This window comes from Capsicum annuum, chromosome 9 (assembly GCF_002878395.1).
Source record: "Capsicum annuum cultivar UCD-10X-F1 chromosome 9, UCD10Xv1.1, whole genome shotgun sequence".
NCBI lineage: Eukaryota > Viridiplantae > Streptophyta > Magnoliopsida > Solanales > Solanaceae > Capsicum > Capsicum annuum.
In genome coordinates, this window is record NC_061119.1 from 176,654,183 (window position 1) to 176,672,183 (window position 18,001).

The 18,001-nt window shown below is 32.1% G+C and overlaps 1 protein-coding gene across 1 annotated transcript; it reads right to left on the reverse strand.

Annotated features, from left to right (window-relative positions):
- Positions 1–6,598: 6,598 nt before the first annotated feature.
- LOC107842361 (malate dehydrogenase, mitochondrial) lies at positions 6,599–11,433 on the reverse strand. The gene is made up of 7 exons (XM_016686159.2): positions 11,006–11,433; positions 9,282–9,455; positions 8,990–9,158; positions 8,840–8,901; positions 8,584–8,705; positions 7,741–7,858; positions 6,599–7,087 (listed from the first exon to the last, which is right to left on the reverse strand). The coding sequence occupies exons 1-7, from the start codon at positions 11,258–11,260 to the stop codon at positions 6,950–6,952; spliced, it is 1,038 nt and encodes a 345-aa protein (XP_016541645.1). The 5' UTR covers positions 11,261–11,433; the 3' UTR covers positions 6,599–6,949.
- Positions 11,434–18,001: the final 6,568 nt, after the last annotated feature.

An 18,001-nucleotide genomic window follows, 5' to 3' on the forward strand; every position in this document is an offset into this window, starting at 1 on the left:
GATTGCTTAGAAACATGGGGGGGCTAGGATTTTCTATTTTTGAGAGAGAATATTTTTGTTCTTGAGGAATAGTGAAAATAAATGAGCAATTTTGGCTATTAAGGGTTTAAATCCCGTGTATAGACTGATTGGGGCTTTAGAGAAATTACTGAATGGTCCCTGAAATTTAAATAACAGAACCTAAAAAAAAATCTCAATTTTTCACGCTGGTACGACGCGGTGAAATCGCATCAGCTACTAGAAACTGGACGACTGAAAAACTGTTTGGTGGTGCGACACGGTGGAAATTGCTTTTCCACCTTGGTTGTGATCTGGAATAGCACCGCGATACGGTGAAATCACGTTGGTGCACTGAAATTTGACAATTTTGAACTTGAGCCTTGGTGCGACGCGCTAATATCACGGAGTCTCATTGGTTTTTCGATAATTTCCATTTTGGTTGACCCCGCAACGCGCTAAAGTACCAGGTGGTACATTGTCTTACTAAAATAGCTCTAACTCTTCGCCTGAGTATTGGATTTGGGCAAATTTGATATCAATGGAAAGATTATTTAATTTCCCACATGATAAAAAGTCAAAATCTTAAAAATACCATAGGGAATAAAAGGTATTCATCTATGAATCAATATATTTGATGTTCTAGGGATGAATCGAAGCTAGATAGAAATACGGGGTATTATAGAGTGCCAATTTCTTAAATCTACTTTATGCCTATTCATATCACTCAATTATGTTCCTGAATGATTTTAAGAGAGGGTATTTCTACCTTGGCAAGTATCACTACTTCACTATCATAAATGGGAAGATAAGGTGTGGCGCCCGTGGAAGTTTTGATTCTGGTGTGATATCCCATCAGTGCAAAAGATAACTTCTCATGCCAATGTCTACAATTATCAATCATCTTGCAGTATCCTCTTGATGTTCTTGTTTTCAACCTCTACTACTCCATTCATTGTGGCCTAAATGTTGTGGAATTTCAATACTTGGTCTTGAACTTCTCACATGTTGTTCTCATCAAATCCCTATTGAGGTTGGCATCATTATCAAATTAACTCAGAAACTCCAAAATGACAAATAATATGATTTTGAACAAAATCATTCATGACTTTTTTTGTGATTGACTTATGAGATATGGCTTCAACCTACTTTTTAAAGTAATCTATTGCAACAAGAATAAAATTATTCCCATTAGACGTGGCTGGTTTGATAAGACCAATGACATTCATGAGCTAAACTACAAATAACCAAGGTGAGCTAGTGACATGGAGTTTGTTGGGATGAACTTAAATCGTATCAGTATGAGTTTGACAGTGATCGCACTTCTGTACTAATGAATGCAGTTGGTTTCCATAGTCATCCAAAAGTAACCCGATCTCAATAGCTTCTTTGCCAACATAAATTTATTTATTTTTGGACTGCAGGTTCCAGCATGTACCTCTCAAGCAATCATTTAGCTTCGATGCACCATAGAAGACCAAAACTACAACTCTCTTATAAAGTGTTTCTCTATTTAAGAAAAATTGATTGGCTAACCTCTGAATGGAGTGCTTTTGGGATCTTGTTGGATTATTTTGATAATATTTATTCTTCAAGTATCCCTGTATATCAACATAGCATGGCTTTCCATCCAGTTCTTCTTCGACATAAAAATATATACAGATTGTTTCTGTATATGAATGGGAATAGGATCAATATAACTCTTATCTGGATGTTGGATTATGAATGATAAAGTGGTCAAATCATCTGTTAACTCATTTTGGATTCTTGGGGCATGTTTGAACTCTTAACTTATGAATGCTCTTGGAAATATTTTTGTTAGATCACCTTGAACAATAGTTTCGCCTGTAGTATCGCAGATGTTGCTTAGTGGCCGTTGTCGCATTATGATCTTTCCTTTCTCAATCAAATCTTAGATCTTGTACCTCAATGTTTAACATTCCTCAATATCATAACCCTTAATATTTGAATGATATGCACACATTTTGGGCTGGTCAAAATTTGAAGGTGTGTATTTAAGGATCCTTCTTTTTCTTGATTTCAAAACTCCCCGAGCAAACAATCTTTGGAGCATGCTAGTTAGAGGTACAGTTAAAGGTGTAAAAATATGAGGTTTCATTTTCTTTGATTGATGAAAATTGGATGATATCAGATAAGTATGTTGTTGAGAATCATATTGGTGACAATATGGGTATTGAAAACCTTAAGGGTTATTGGTGTCAAAAGTAGCATATGCTTGTTGGATATTTCTTGAGGTGGTATGATTGAGATATCGGTGAAGTTTTCAGTTCTTGAAAAATAGTTTGAGTTGCAAAAACATAAATAACTTTACCTATTTGAACGACATATTTTGATTTTTTTGTCAATTAGAATTAGATCATTGGAGCTTTGAATACATAAGCAAAATAATTTTTAGTAATATATATCATCTAGAGACCTGATGAATGTTTGGATCAACTCTTTTTCGGGCACAAGAGGATGTATCTTAGAAGCTTTCAATCTCCATTGTATTTCATAATCCTCAAAATATTCATGAGTCATTTTATTTACTTTATGCAAGTCCATTATCTTTGGATCGACCTTGATATTAAACTTATATTGTCTCACAACGTCTTGAGTAATGCCTTCCTATATAAGCCATTTGTCAAAAACTTGTTTGACGTACCAAGTGAGTGTTATTCCTGATAAGGTCTAAATGAATAATATCATTAGAAGAGCTTTATTATGCCCTATGCCAATTAATTTGCTAAAATAATCATTTAGATGCGTGATCGGATCTCCATGTCCGTCAAACACATTGAATTTTGAAACTTTGTATCCTAAAGGCAAATCAACCCTTATATGTCGACATAGTTTCTCATGCCTCAAGTCATAAATGCCTTTAAAACGTAGACATTTATCCAACCTCATGCCTCAAGTAATAAATGCCTTTAAAACGTAGACATTTATCCAACCTCTTTTCTAAGTTAAGAAACTTTTATTGCAGTGTAGGTGAATCCTCATCATGTATTACCATATTTTGCAAAATACCAAGATTGACGTGTGTCAAAAATATTTGTTAAGGAGACAAATAAGAAAATATAGACAAGAATGAATTTTTTGTTGGGGAAGAAATAAAATTTGTGTTAGAAAAAAAATCGAGATGGTTAGGCATATTTTTCAAATTGCAGACTCTTAGTCGATTCAATGTTCAAATATTTAGACAACCTTTCAAAAAAATATAACACAAATCATGTAGCATAGATAAGGTTAAAACATAATAATAATAATAATAATAATAATAATAATAATAATAATAATAATAATAATAATATTAATAATAATAATAATAATAATAATAATAATAATAATAATAATATAAAAAACAAGAGACACTCGCAAAGAGGGCTCAAAGTCAAATAAACAGATGAATTGTAGGACCAAATGAGTGATATAAGTTTTTAATGCATGAAATAGAATAGTTATGAAACTTATAACTTCAAACGATTGGCATGATACTCAAAGAATGTTAAGATGTCAAACTTGAAATTGCAGTGGCAATGAATATTGAAGGAGTTAAGGAAATGAATAAAGTCGGTTGATGTTCAATATCAACTTTTCAATCACTTTGCCAGTCCATCTAATTTCATAAAGAGTTTCGAAGAGGTCAAACATAGAGTAAAAGGGAATTTTTATTATGATGAGATCGGACTCATTAAATAAGTACCTGCGTATTTCTATTATAGGAGAATCAGGTCAAACGTAGTTTTAATTACATAAAAGAAAAGCATAAAAATGAAATGCTTAAACTAATTTCAGATGTTTGGGAGCTCAAAAAAGAAAAATAACATGGTTTCCCCTTCTTCAATGTCAAACAAGTGCAAGTCATGCTTAGAAAATTAATCAACATTGAGATTTGTCTCTGTCACATTTATCACCTTAATATAAATTATCGTTTAAATTATGTCTTTTAAATTTCAACATTCTTCAGTGTTGTTTCCTTTAATTTCAAAATGATAAGCACATGTTCTAGAGTGATCGAGTCAATTTACACATGTACCCATTACAATTGTAGGAATTAAAACAATATAATGAACTACCTTTAATCTCTCATAAAGTTGGTCTATGGACTCAGCCAAAAGAGTATACTGTCTTGGTAACTTTTTCTGAAACTTAGGTCGAGGTCTAGCAGATTGATTGAATTATTGATTTGCTAGTGAATTTTGATAAGACACAGAAATGTATTTTAATGTTGGAGAAATCGGTGAAGGTGGGTATCAAATAGTCTGAGGATGAGATTGTGGATGATTGAGGATAATAGGCTTAGACACAATTTGGTTTTGAATGATTTATGAGGGTGGATACGATATCAGTTGAGGTGGACTGTTTTTTACTATCATCTCATTGCTTATCAAATTTTGTAGTTCTCTCCTCAACTGGAAGTATTCATCCATGTCATGACCAGGCATGCCAAAATGGATAGCACAATATTTTTTTGGGATCAACGAAAAGACTTGAAAGATAGTAGGAACCAACAGACTTTGGTTGCAGAATACCATATGACCTCAACATTTCAAAAATAATTAACGACGATTCATCTAAGAGAGTTATAGCTTGGGGTTTGCTCACTTCGAGCTTTGGAGGTTGTGGTGCCTCGTTGACAATTGTCATTTCCTTATCTTTGAATTGTGGCTCAAACAAATCAACTCTACTATGTCTTAGAATTTCTAATATGTACTTTCTCTTCAGTCTATTGTCGAATCGCCCAATAAAATCACTTGTCAAACTATTCCAAGAGACCCACTTGCTTGTATCCATCTCTATGTACCACATCAATGCTAGACCTGTAAGTGAACTGATAAAAAGTTTTATCTTAGTATCATCATTTTGCCCTATAACTGCTAGTTTTTTTAGGTATGCATTCAAATGGAAATGAGAATCACGAAATACAACACATAACAGAAAGTTCAAATTCCTAACTCTATCTTTATTTTCTTTCTTTTATTTGAATAACTTATACATATCAAGTTGTTGAGATGACCCTGCCTTATGATTAGAGACCTTTCCTTCTGTTTCATTTTCCTTGCCCATCTTTGTCAACCCATTGAGTGTTTTTTATAGTACGACTGAATACAGGCTTGGAGATACTTGTGCATCAGAATCAGGTATTGATGAGGTCGTCAATACGGGAGACTCCATAGTTTATATGGGAGCAATAAAATCAATTACGCATAATGGTTCTAGAAAATCTAATGGCATATCAAATACACCTCAAAGATTAGTCATTATTCCTCTGATTCTTTCTATTTTCCTTTTCATACTCATGATACTTGACTTAAAGGGAATAATCTTGGCTTGGCAGAACAACAAACTCTCAGTCTTAGCTTCACCATTGACAAGATTGATAAACATTGCTTGATTGGTCATTCTTGATGTTCAAGTTTAGTCAACCTTGTCAAATCACTGAACTTACATTTCAAGTCTTCCGTCTTGATCCTGCTCAACCTAAATCCTATAGACTCTAGGGTTGTCTCTAACCTCCAGGTTATCATTGACTTTTTTTTCGAATCTCAACAATTAGTACAACATTATCACCAATAACATACAGTAAGGCACCTCCCCTTAAATACGTCACATCAAAACATCAATCACCAAGACAAATAAAAACAAGTTAAGAGTCGATCCCTAATGCAACCCTGTCAAAACAGGAATGTGCTCCGAATTCTACCATTCTTACACGAGTCTTTGCTCCATCGTACATATCCTGAACGACCTAATGTACGTCATGGATACTCCTCTAACCTCCAAGCACCTCCACAAAATCCCCTTGAAGACTTTGTTGTACGCCTTCCCAAAATCAATAAACACCATGTGCAAGTCCTTCTTCTTGTCCCTAACCTACTCCACTAACCTCCTCACAAAGTAAATGACTTTAGTAGTCGAGCGACCTGGTATGAAACCGAATTGATTCACAAAAATAATCACGATCCTCCTCAGCCTCAACTCTACCAACTTTTCCCAAACCTTCATAATATGACTCAACAACCCGACACTCCTCTAGTTGTTACAACCCTAAATGTCCTTATCGTTCTTATAAAACGAAATAATTGTACTCCATCTCCAAGCTTTGGCATCTTCACTGTTCAAAAAATGATGTTAAAAAACCTTATCTGTCACTCCATACCTGCCCCGCCAGTACTCTTCAAAAATCTCCCAGAACAAATATCCCAGAACAATCTCACCTGACCTAATTGCCCTACCGCTATGCATCCTACAATTAACATCCTTAAACTCCTCAACCTTGATACGCCTACAATAATTGTATCGACGACATCTCTCTAAATGCTCCAAGTCCTCCAGCATGAAACATTAGTCCCCCTCGTCATTCAAAAGTCTATGAAAATAGAACTGTCACTTCCTCCACCAACACTTAGTCATCGTCCTAGTCATCGTCCCCCCTTGAAGCACCCTCCACCAACACTTAGTCGTCGTCCCCCCTTGATGCACGAGCCCTCTGCTCTCTAGCCTAGATACAACTTACTAAATTTATTCTTTTCACAAAGTTGATCAAACATCAGAAAATTGAAGAAAATTTATCTAACACACCCTATAAGAAATCAAATCAATCCAACTGCAACTTCCCTCAAGGAGGGGTATAGAATTTCTTTCGTTGCAGGTTCTTATATTGCATTTCCCACTGAAGAATAGTAGAATACAAATCACATGCATGTAGTAGCAGGTTTAACGCTGTATATTATTGAAGGAAAATGCACCCATCACAAGTCTGCCAATGATTATTTTCTACAAAGATATGGTATATCTAACGTCTACGCTCTACGCTCTACGCTCTTCGATTATAACAGCTAAATCTAATGCCTCAGGCAGCAAGGAACTCGTGAAAGATTAACCCAATCACTCGATGTATCCAAAATTGGAACTGGGGAACCTGAGAAGTATCATTTTTTTCGTTTAATCAGGCATTAGCAAATTTGATTCCCTTCTCAATGGACGACTTCAGCTCTGGTTTAAGAGCTTCAAGACCTTGTTTCTCGTAGTCTGAAAGTGCGCCTAATCCTAGGACTTCCTCCACACCATTTTTCCCAAGTCTCACCTGAAAAGAGTTGAAAAAAGTGTCAAACTCAGAAGCACGAAAACCAACAAGGGGAATCTACTAAATCTAAACCCCGAACTGGTTGGAGTAAAAAAAGAGACTAATATAGTGTATGAATATCATGTGAGGCATAATTTTATTAGCCACAGGACGGTTCTAGAATGAAACTACCCATTCATGTTTAGTTCATAGATAACGAATTACCAACACTTCTGCAACGCTGCACAAATTCAACAGTAATCAAACTAAACAAAAGAACTAACAGCATTCTGTTGATGAATATACTTAAACGTCCACTGGTGATACCTCAACTCATAAATACAACATTTTGAAAAGAAATTCTGTTTGGCAGAATGCAACCTGTCAAAACTCGCACAACAGGCTGAATAGAAAGAACGACACTGCCATCATGTCCGAGGAAATCAAAATTTGATAGCTTTCATGTTTCCTTACGTCCTCAATCACCCGTTTTAATATACTCACTATGAGAGGGATCGCCAAATTATTCCCACAGTTGAAAACAATGTCATCGGTTTGCAGAAAATAAAGATCTCAATCCAGATGCAAAATAGAACAATGGCAAGACACACATATGTTTAAAGGCAAATAGGCACACAAGTACCATATTTAGGATTAGAAGAGGATATCATTACCTTGGATGCAAAGAATGGAAGGTCTGTCACAGTTGACTGTACGAATGAACACTCCACAACATCTGGAACCCCATTCAGTCCCTTCAAGCAAGCATCAGCGAATATGGCACCAGCATAGCTGCAGAAGTGAAACAAATTGTTCAAAACCAAGTAATCACAAAGGAAAATACGCAAATAAGGTGGTTAGGACCACTAACAAAAAAGAAGTCTTTTTATTTTTTATCACCATATCTTCTACTAATAACCTGAGTGGGGCAAGTTCTCTTCACTACTTTCTTGTAAGTAATTCTCTTCAATAAAAACTTAATATTCAAGACATAATCAAGATTGTGCAATGTTGATCACTATGCAGCATGTGCTATTTCCAGTTGTGACATGTGAGATGTGACAATACACGCAGAAAAAGGTTGGTGTGATCATCATCATGTTGTATATTAGTATTGTGAAAACCTGTTGAAATATACCCCCACATTTCAATTTATGTGAAACCTATTAGACTGGACATTAAGTTTAAGAAATAAAAGAACTCCGCGACTTGTTCTCTTACACATGTCATAACTATCTCAGTAAGGTTAAAATGAGAAGTTTCATAAATTATTTCCAGATTTAGAAAGACGTCTTTCTTTTTTGAAAGGACTAGAAAAGAAATGTGGTCACATAAAGTGCAATGGATCGAGTACAGTTTTTTCTATGACAAAGCTTTGCAAGAATTTGACTCTCGTTAGCGATAGTTATGCAAGTGTTCCTTGTCAATACCAGAAAGTTCTTTCCACCAAAAAGAGAAATTTTTCATGAAAACATCAAAACCTATATACGTAATAGAGAGCATGAGTCCAAACATACGCCATCGAGAGGGTGGCTGAACCCTTTCCAGCCTTAGCCTCCACAACTTCAGTGCCACCATCTTGGGTACGCTTGGTGAGTGCCTCAATTTCTTCATTTGCCAAGTTTGCACTTGAAGTGGCCTATTGCAACATTTACAGTTAACAAGACAAAACTTAGTAAAGTTACAAGGTGGATTAATCTTTTTTTATGAGTCAATACAATGTAAACATAATTTTTAAATAAGTTAGACAAAACAGAAGAAAAGAAAGACTACTTGGGAAAATAGCGGGAGAATAGTTACTCCAGCATGACCACCAACCACGGGGACATTGACATCTGGAACAAAGCAATTTAAGTAGGGAATAAGAACTTGAATTGATGGTTTAATACAATACCCAAACCAAGAAATCACAAAGATGCATACCAGCAACATTAACTTTAGCTTTTCCAGCGTAGAAAGTTTTTGCCCTAACAACATCAAGTGTGGTCACTCCAAAAAGTCTCTTTTCATCATAGGTTCCAGCCTTCTTGAACACCTCAGATGCAATTGGGACAGTGGAATTCACGGGGTTGCTGATCACATTAACAAGTGCCTTTTGGAGATTTGAGGGGAGGCGTTAAGAGGAAAGAGGAAAGAGGAAAGAGGAAAGAGGAAAAGTCAGTATTTGCTACGCCAACAAAACTAAAGTCATATGTAAACCAATATGGATACTTACATGAGGGCAATACTTTGCAACGGCTCCACAAAGAGATTTAACAATACCAGCATTAATGTTGAACAAATCATCACGGGTCATACCAGGCTTTCGTGGCACACCAGCCGGAATAATGACAACATCAGCTCCCTTCAAAGCCTTCTCCAGCTGTTCTTCTCCTGCAAAACCCAAAACCTGCAAATCCACAAAAAAGCCAATGGACAAGGAATAGTATCAGACATTGAGAGGTCATTTAGCTTGTGGATTGCAGGTGAGGTAAGTGGGATAGAAGTATTCCATTGTTTGGAGCAGTTACAGCTCACCGAGGACATGACCCTAGATAGGAAGGCCTGGAGGACACGAATTAGGGCAGAAGACTAGGGCCGGTTTGGGTCGCTAGTGTAGGGAATTACTTGGTGGGGGTTTTATTCCTGTTATGATTCCGTGTTCCATGTTTTATTACGAATCTGTGTGCTTTCCACTGTTTTCTAATACTTATGGGTGCCGTATTTATGTTATGTAATCTAGTTCTGTGCTTTACTATGAGTTTGTGTGGTATCTCGTGACTTGAGTCGGGGGTCTATCGGAAACAGCCTTTCTACTTCTTTAGAGGTAGAGGTATGGACTGCGTACATCTTACCCCCCCAGACCCCACTAGGTGGGAATACACTGGGTTTGTTGTTGTTGTTGTTGTTGGATTATTGTGCAGCGTATCATATCATTAGGATAAAAGTAGGTGGTCTGTCGGGACATCCATATTATTGAAAATAAACCCCAACTCGAACAGCTGCGAGTACATGTATATTTAATTGAATGTTGAATTCATATCAAAACGTAGAAATAAGTAAACTACCTTCCAGAAATGCTTTGAACATGAAAATTTTTCACTATTTCCAGAGTTCAACTCCGGAAAACATGTTTGGCCATAAAATTTCGAAACTGAAAGTTGAATTCTGGAATTTTCAAAAATTTGTAAAACAACAAAAAGTTCACTTTTTTCACTCCAAATTACTCACAAAATATCAAAAAAACCTCCAATTTGTATTCAGGGCCAACCACAACTCCAATTTTCCAATATCATTTTACCTTTTTTTCAAATTTCACAATGAAACATGGTCAAACTCCCGTTTAAGATATAAATTGGGTAAGATTTTGTTTATGATAAGATATAGCACAATACAACAAGGATCAAAATAAAACTCAACGAAGAAACAGGTACCTGACATAAAATTAGCACACTGTAATGAAAATCAAATAAAACTCAACGAAATGACAGGTACAATTTCACACAACATACAAAGATAGATCAACATGCAAAACAAACACAAAAAAAAAATCAATAAACAAAAAAAAGATCAAGTTCACTGAATTCATCAAAATACACTGATACATTAAAATTCTAGAACTTAAAAACTAGAACCACACACTCACCACGAAGAGCGTAAAATATGAAACATTGCAAATGTCGGATACAGGAGGAGGCGATTGTGTTCACCCGAACCTCCTGAACTAAAAATTACACCGTATATATAAGGTTTTTTTTATTTTTTTTGGTATATATATAAATATATTTTGAATCCCCTGAACAGAAGACTAGAAGTTGACTCAGTGGTTAAGAGGAAATTCAAAATTCACTTCGAAGTTCCAAATTCAAATTCCAACCACTACATTTCTACTTTCGAACACGTTAATGAAAATCCTGGATCCGCCACCGTGTGCTGAAAAAAACTAGAAACGAGATTTACCTCAGATCTGGTGTTGATATGGCTGACATCAGCAGCAACACCGGGAGTGCCAGAAATATCATAAAGCGCAAGTCTGGAAACTAAAGGGTTAAGCTTCATTAAAAGTGACAAAGGCTGTCCGATCCCTCCGGCTGCACCTAAAATAGCGACTTTCCTGACCGGTGCGGAGTCCGATGCGAATCCCCGGCGCGTGAGGTACGACGCGCCAGTGGATGGGGTTCTGCGAGCCAGATATGCCAACATGGATGTCGTCATTTGGGTAGGAACAGGTGCGGCGGAGAAGAATGGGGAGACGAAAATGTGAGAACTGTTCAAAGTGAGTGAGTAGCGTGAAGATTGCCGACTACAGTATTTATTGTTGAAGATAGATTCGTCAATATAGAGGAGTTCAAAGAGGAGGAAAACATGGTTTAAATTAAATGATTTTATGTATTATAAAAAATGTTAATAAAATATAAAAATTTAAATTAATTTTTAAAAAAATTTTACACTTTAATATCTCTAATTTATAACTATAACCTATATCTATCTATCTATCTATAATCTATATTTATAATATATTAAAAGTATAAAGTTAAAAAATGATAAATGATTTGAACTTTCTATTTTTTGTTAAATAACTCTTCTTTAGACAAAATTATATTTTATTATTTTTTTAAATTTATTATTTAATTATATTAATTAGATTTCTAAAATATATGAGATTCCTAAAATAAATGAAAGGAGAATCAATTAATATTTTTCTTTATACTGATCAATTAGAACAATACTCCTGAAATAAGACTTTATTAAGGAAATAATTCTATAAATATTGATATGCAAGTTAAACTAGAGAAGAAACTGATTTACTTATTAAAAAAATATGATTGATTTTCATCTAACTTGTTTCGGTTACATGTTTGGATTGATGGATGCTTAATTTTCTAACCCTCAACTTATTCATTATTTTTGTCAACATAATAGAATTCAACGTGTGTGAATATATATATCTTCTTTATTTTCATTCAAGTTATTTTTTAGTGTCAAAATTTTTGCTCCAATCCGAATTATTTTCATCAAAACTGAAGCTTTGTGATCACTATTGTATTACTAGTATACATACCTGAGCGATGCGCGAAAAATATTCAAGTAATACTTTTAATGTTTCATATTGAAATGTCTCATTCAAACTTGTTAAATTATATTATCTTTAAAAAAATCATTTATCATCTTATTTCTCAAAAAAATGAGAAAAAAAATAAAATCTTTTTCTACCCGCCTCTCCCAATTCCCCAATCATTTTTTTTAATTTTCTTTAATATAAATATTTTTCTAGCCCTTTCCTCTCACACCTCCACCCGAACCCATTCCCTCACACTCAATTCCCCCGCTGATAATTAAAATTATACGAAAAACAATCATCTAATTGTAAACAAAAATTATGTTTCGTATTTTTATTTATAATATCATTTACAATTTAAATATGGTGTATTGTTAATAGTCTCTACCACCCACGCAACCACCCATCCGCTTTCAAAATCTAGTGTATATTAGTAAAAATAATCATGTAATTGCAAAAAAGGTTTTATGTTTCATATTTTTTATATTTTGACAATTTAATGATTTTAGATTGTCAAAAATAATTTGAATTTTTAAAATAGATATGAAATATAGATTAGAAGAAGACTTCAAAATAATCTAGTCCGTTAGAAGTAGTTATAATTTAAAATTTAAGTCAAATATTTTCACATCTATCAAAATATGAATTTATCTCATATATTTGATTTTAAATTTTTTTGTTTTCTTATAAATCAAATTAAATGGAATTATTAACATGTCCTTATAACTAAAATGAATTTCATAATGCGTGTAAAAAATTTTGAATTTAAATTTTAAAGTATAAAGTAAAATCACGAGTTTTATTCTAAGAAAAAAAATTATAATATGTAAATTTCTTATAATATATTGACATTTACATTTTTATTTTATTTTCCTATTCATTCTAAGCTATTTCTCTCCGTTTAGTAAATTTGTCAAAAAATATTTAAAAATATCTATTTTTTTTACTTAGACTTTTCTTGTCTTTTCGTTATTTTTCATGCATACTTCTATTATAAAATATTTTTTTAATCTTAAAAATAACTGAGTTAAAATATTACAAATTGTAAAATAAAAAATATATTTTAAATTTTCTCCAACCATTTCAGAATCAGTAATCTGCTTTGCCATGAACTGTAGAAATTGTTCATAAGCACAAAATTTTAAAGTTATGGATAATAATTATAGAGTTAATACATAAAAATGACCCTAAACTTGACATCAAATTATAACTTTGACCTTAAACTTTGATAGTGCACAAATAGGACCTTTAACTATTCAAAACCTGAACAAATATGACCTCCAATTTTGCAACCCCATGCGTGAGTCTCACTCGCGCCTTCATGGAAAGGTAATCCAATCACACGGTGCCACGTCGTTAAAAGGGCTAACTTGGAGAGAGGTCATATTTGTGCAATTTTGAATAGTTAAAGGTCATATTTATACACTGTCAAAGTTTTGCTTTTTGTGTTAAAACGACGTCATTTTTATTATTATTTTTATTATTATTATTATTATTATTATTATTATTATTATTATTATTATTATTATTATTATTACTATTATTATTATTATTATTATTATTATTGTTATTGTTATTGTTATTGTTGTTGTTATTATTATTATTATTATTATTATTATTATTTTTTATTTATTTTTATAGTGCTAACACCTAACTTTTTTTTAATTTAAAAAATTTATTATTATTATTATTGATTTATTTATTTCTATAGCAACAGTCCCTAGATTTTTTTTAATTAAAAAAAAAACAGCCACTAGCAGGGATCGAACCCGCACAGTACGCTGAAGGAAGCGCCCAAAAAGAGCAAATAACACCACTGAGCTATCTAAGTGTCTTGTTTCATGTGGTTCAACATCAATATACATACATAAATATACATTTTCTATCTTATATATATACAATGTAATTTTTTTACTGAGGGGGTTCAGGTGAACCCCATGGCAATTACGTAGGTCCACCCCTCATTAATTTAATAACGTTTTAATAATGTTAATTTAATAACATTTTAATTACGTTAATTTGATAACGTTAATTTAATATACTACTACTACTATCCTTAATAACATTAATTTAACAACGTTTTATTAAAACTATAATTTTTTTATTATTAGTATAGTGTCATCTTTAATTTAATATTTAAATAAATAATATTTAGATATATTATATAACTTAAATTCATCCCCTGCTTTATAATATATATACATACCTGCTCGAATTTTTCATATGAGGTTGACCCGCCTAATTAATAAATCTTCAATATTGCTCTTTTTTCGCAATGACAAAAGAAATTAGATGTCATTTTCATCTTTGAGCCAAAAATAATTAAAAAATAATAGTGAAGACTCATTTAAAGGTCATATTTGTGCAGTTTTGAATAGTTAAAGGTCATATTTGCGCACTGTCAAAGTTTAAGGTCATATTTATTATTATGTCCTTAGATTTTAAGCTGGACGCGCTCAGTTTTGCGTGTTAAACTGAGATAACCCCCAAGAGGTAAATGATTCACGTTTGCGGACAGAACTCATGGTGACTTTGCGAAGGCTAGAATGAGGTATGGCAAGGCTATTCCTTTCTTTTCTTGGCATGACTTTCTGAGGTTTATGACGTCCAGGTCTATCGTGATATCAAATTAGTCTAGTGTTAGGTGTATTTAAATGGTAATTAGTATTATCCTTGATAAACTCGTATTCAGGGGATTTTTGATTGTATCGAATTGTGTACTGCGTGAATGATTTGTTAGTGCCATGTCATAGTACTTAACTTTCTTGGGAGGTCCTTTGCATTTAAATCTCACTGTCCGAAATGGTTCTCATAATCTGAATGTTATGCGGAACTAATTGATCAAATGAGAACAAAACTTGACCTTTTGTATATTGGATGTTAATTTCTATGAATTATAGTTTGTGTACCATTTGGTCCTACTCTTCTGTTAGGAGGTAGTATTTCTAGTCTATTATAAGTTTGGGAATAGGGAACAATCATTAAACATTTTTGGCACTGAGAATTTGCAAAAGTAATATACTTTCTAATTAACTGGAGAATTTCATTAGAAATCGAGTTTACCATTATGTCATTTGATAATAAAATTACTATTGGTAGTGTTAACATAGACCACAAATATGGGAATAAATGTAATAGAACCGTAATATAGAAGTATAACTGCATCAATTACTTGTTAATAACCAAGATAGGAATAATGTAGCATTGCTTAGGAAATTAAGGCATAATAAAGAACCAACTTGACGCAAATTAAGGTTGTGGATATCGTCTTATGTAATGGTGAAACTGGGAGTAGATGGTCACATAAATGATATTGGTGGGATTCATATTCAGTGTAAATACACATGTTTTACTTCATATTTTAGACATCATGATGGCCTTATCGACCCGCACTGTAATGCACTTATTTCAGTTAGGGGTTGTTGATTAGTCAAAGATTGTTGTTGTGATACGATTTGCTTATTGGCTGCCTACACGTATCTTATGCCTTCAGAGGTTAGGGGTCGGTGTGTACGTTGTCACTACATGTATCCATTGCATTTCATGTGGTTGCATAATATAACTTTGGTATTGTTGTTAGCTAAATTCTTGATTTCAAGATTTCAAATCGAGTGTACTACTATTAAGGGTCATCTCGTAGAACCTCCAGATTATGTTATTCACACTCATTTGAAATAGTTATCTCTTATGGGAGCTCATATTAATATGGATGTAGTGAGTAGTTTGAAAGTAGAGAAATAGAGAATCTCTAGTCATAAGAGTAGTTCATATGTAATAAAACACCGATAGGAAAAATGTTGGGGGTTTAGATATATCATAGGGTGTGAGTAAGTAATTTTAATCGTTGTGAAAATTGTATAGGGTTTAGTAAACCTAGCGTATCTCGGTGTGTAGTGATCCCTTCTAAGTATAGAGATATGTTCTGAAGAGCTGACGCATAGCTCTACAACTTATGTTCATATATCCAAAGCTAATTCTTCTTTTATGGCTCCAAAATAGTGGATGCAAGAGAGGACCAGTTCTGCCCAGTTTTTTAGTTTAGAAACCCTCTATGTGCTGTTGTTAGTATTTCACTGATATCTTCCTCTACAAAATGTATTTTGCGGTGATTGTCGACTCTTTGCGACCCCAAGATACATACCTATAACTTTCATGAAGGCTGTAAAGCTTGGTTCCACCGTCTACCTATTCAAAACTAAGTCGCAACGCTAAATAGTAGGGTTGTCCAGATTTACTGTTTTAAGGATTATTTATAGTTTGCACAACCTAGGGTTACTTTAGATGCTAACCTTGATTCATATCAACATGCGGGAGTTATTGAACAATTATATTTGTTGTTGTTGTTATCAAATATATTCAAATATATTTTATAACAACTTCAAGGAATTAGTCAATGAAATAGTAAGAGTTCATTTATAACTCTTCGATTGTAAGTTTCTAGTTTTATGCTAATGATTAATATTTAAATAAACAAGACCTAAATATATTTTATATATATAAATTTTAAAATATATAAGTATATGAAACATAAAAAGTTTATTTAGGACCCTACAATCATGAGTAGCTATTTTTAAGTTAATGAAAATATTTTTTAAAAAATAAAAGATAATGTATTTTTAAATTTTGATATCTCTATCTTTCAATTCAAATTACAATTATATATATATATATATATATATATATATATATATATATAAAATATTTAAATTTTATAAGATATAGCTTTGAAAACGTAAGAGTCTATATGGACTCTTCAATTATGAATTTCTATTTATTAAGATAATGATTTTTTTAAAAAAAGAGATAATGTATTTAAAATTCAAATACTTAATATTTCAATTCAAATTTTTTGTTACATATATATACATACATACATATATATATATATACATACATACATACATACATATATATATATATAATATTTATATTTTATAAGATATAGCTTTGAAATAGTAAGAGTCTATAAGGACTCTTCAATTATGAATTTCTATTTATTAAGATAAAGATTTTTTAAAAAAAATGAGATAATGTATTTCAAATTCAAATGCTTAATATTTCAATTCAAATTTTTTATTACATACTTTTTAACTTTCTCTTAAAATTATCACTTAGACTTATCGTTGTGCTGCCACGTGGCTCCTTATCTTGCTTTTAATTTGCTTATATATATATATATATATATATATATATACAGATTATTATTATTATTATTATTATTATTATTATTGTTGTTGTTGTTGTTGTTGTTGTTGTTCTACATACTATGTACGTACTATTACTACAATTGTCAACACTGCTACAACTAATTATTATTATAGATATAGATTCCCTACGATAACTAAAAATAATTCTTTAATTTTTTAAATACAATGCATATTTATATTCTAATATTATATTTGAATTAAAAGAATTATTTAAAATCAAACCACATTATATAAAAATCTTTTTAATTCAAATTTCAAATATTTATTTCAGCACTATGAATTTGAAATTGAAATCAAACCACACTATATAAAATCTTTTTTTAAAGGATAATGTACTTCAAATTCAAATCGACTAAGAAGTAGAATTTCATTCCATTTCAACTTTCATTCAAATTCAAATTATATTTCAATTTGTTGAAAGAAGATAAGTTCTTCATTATCTTTAATTTTTTAAATATAATGCATATTTATATTCTAATATTATATTTAAATTAAAAAATTATTTGAAATCAAATCATATTATTTACCATTTACGTATGTACTACTATTGCTATTTTTGTTTTATTATTATTATTACTATTATTATTATTATTATAATTATAATTATTATTATTATTATTACTATTATTATTATTGTTGTTGTTGTTGTTGTTGTTGTTGTTGTTGTTGTTGTTGTTGTTGTTGTTGTTG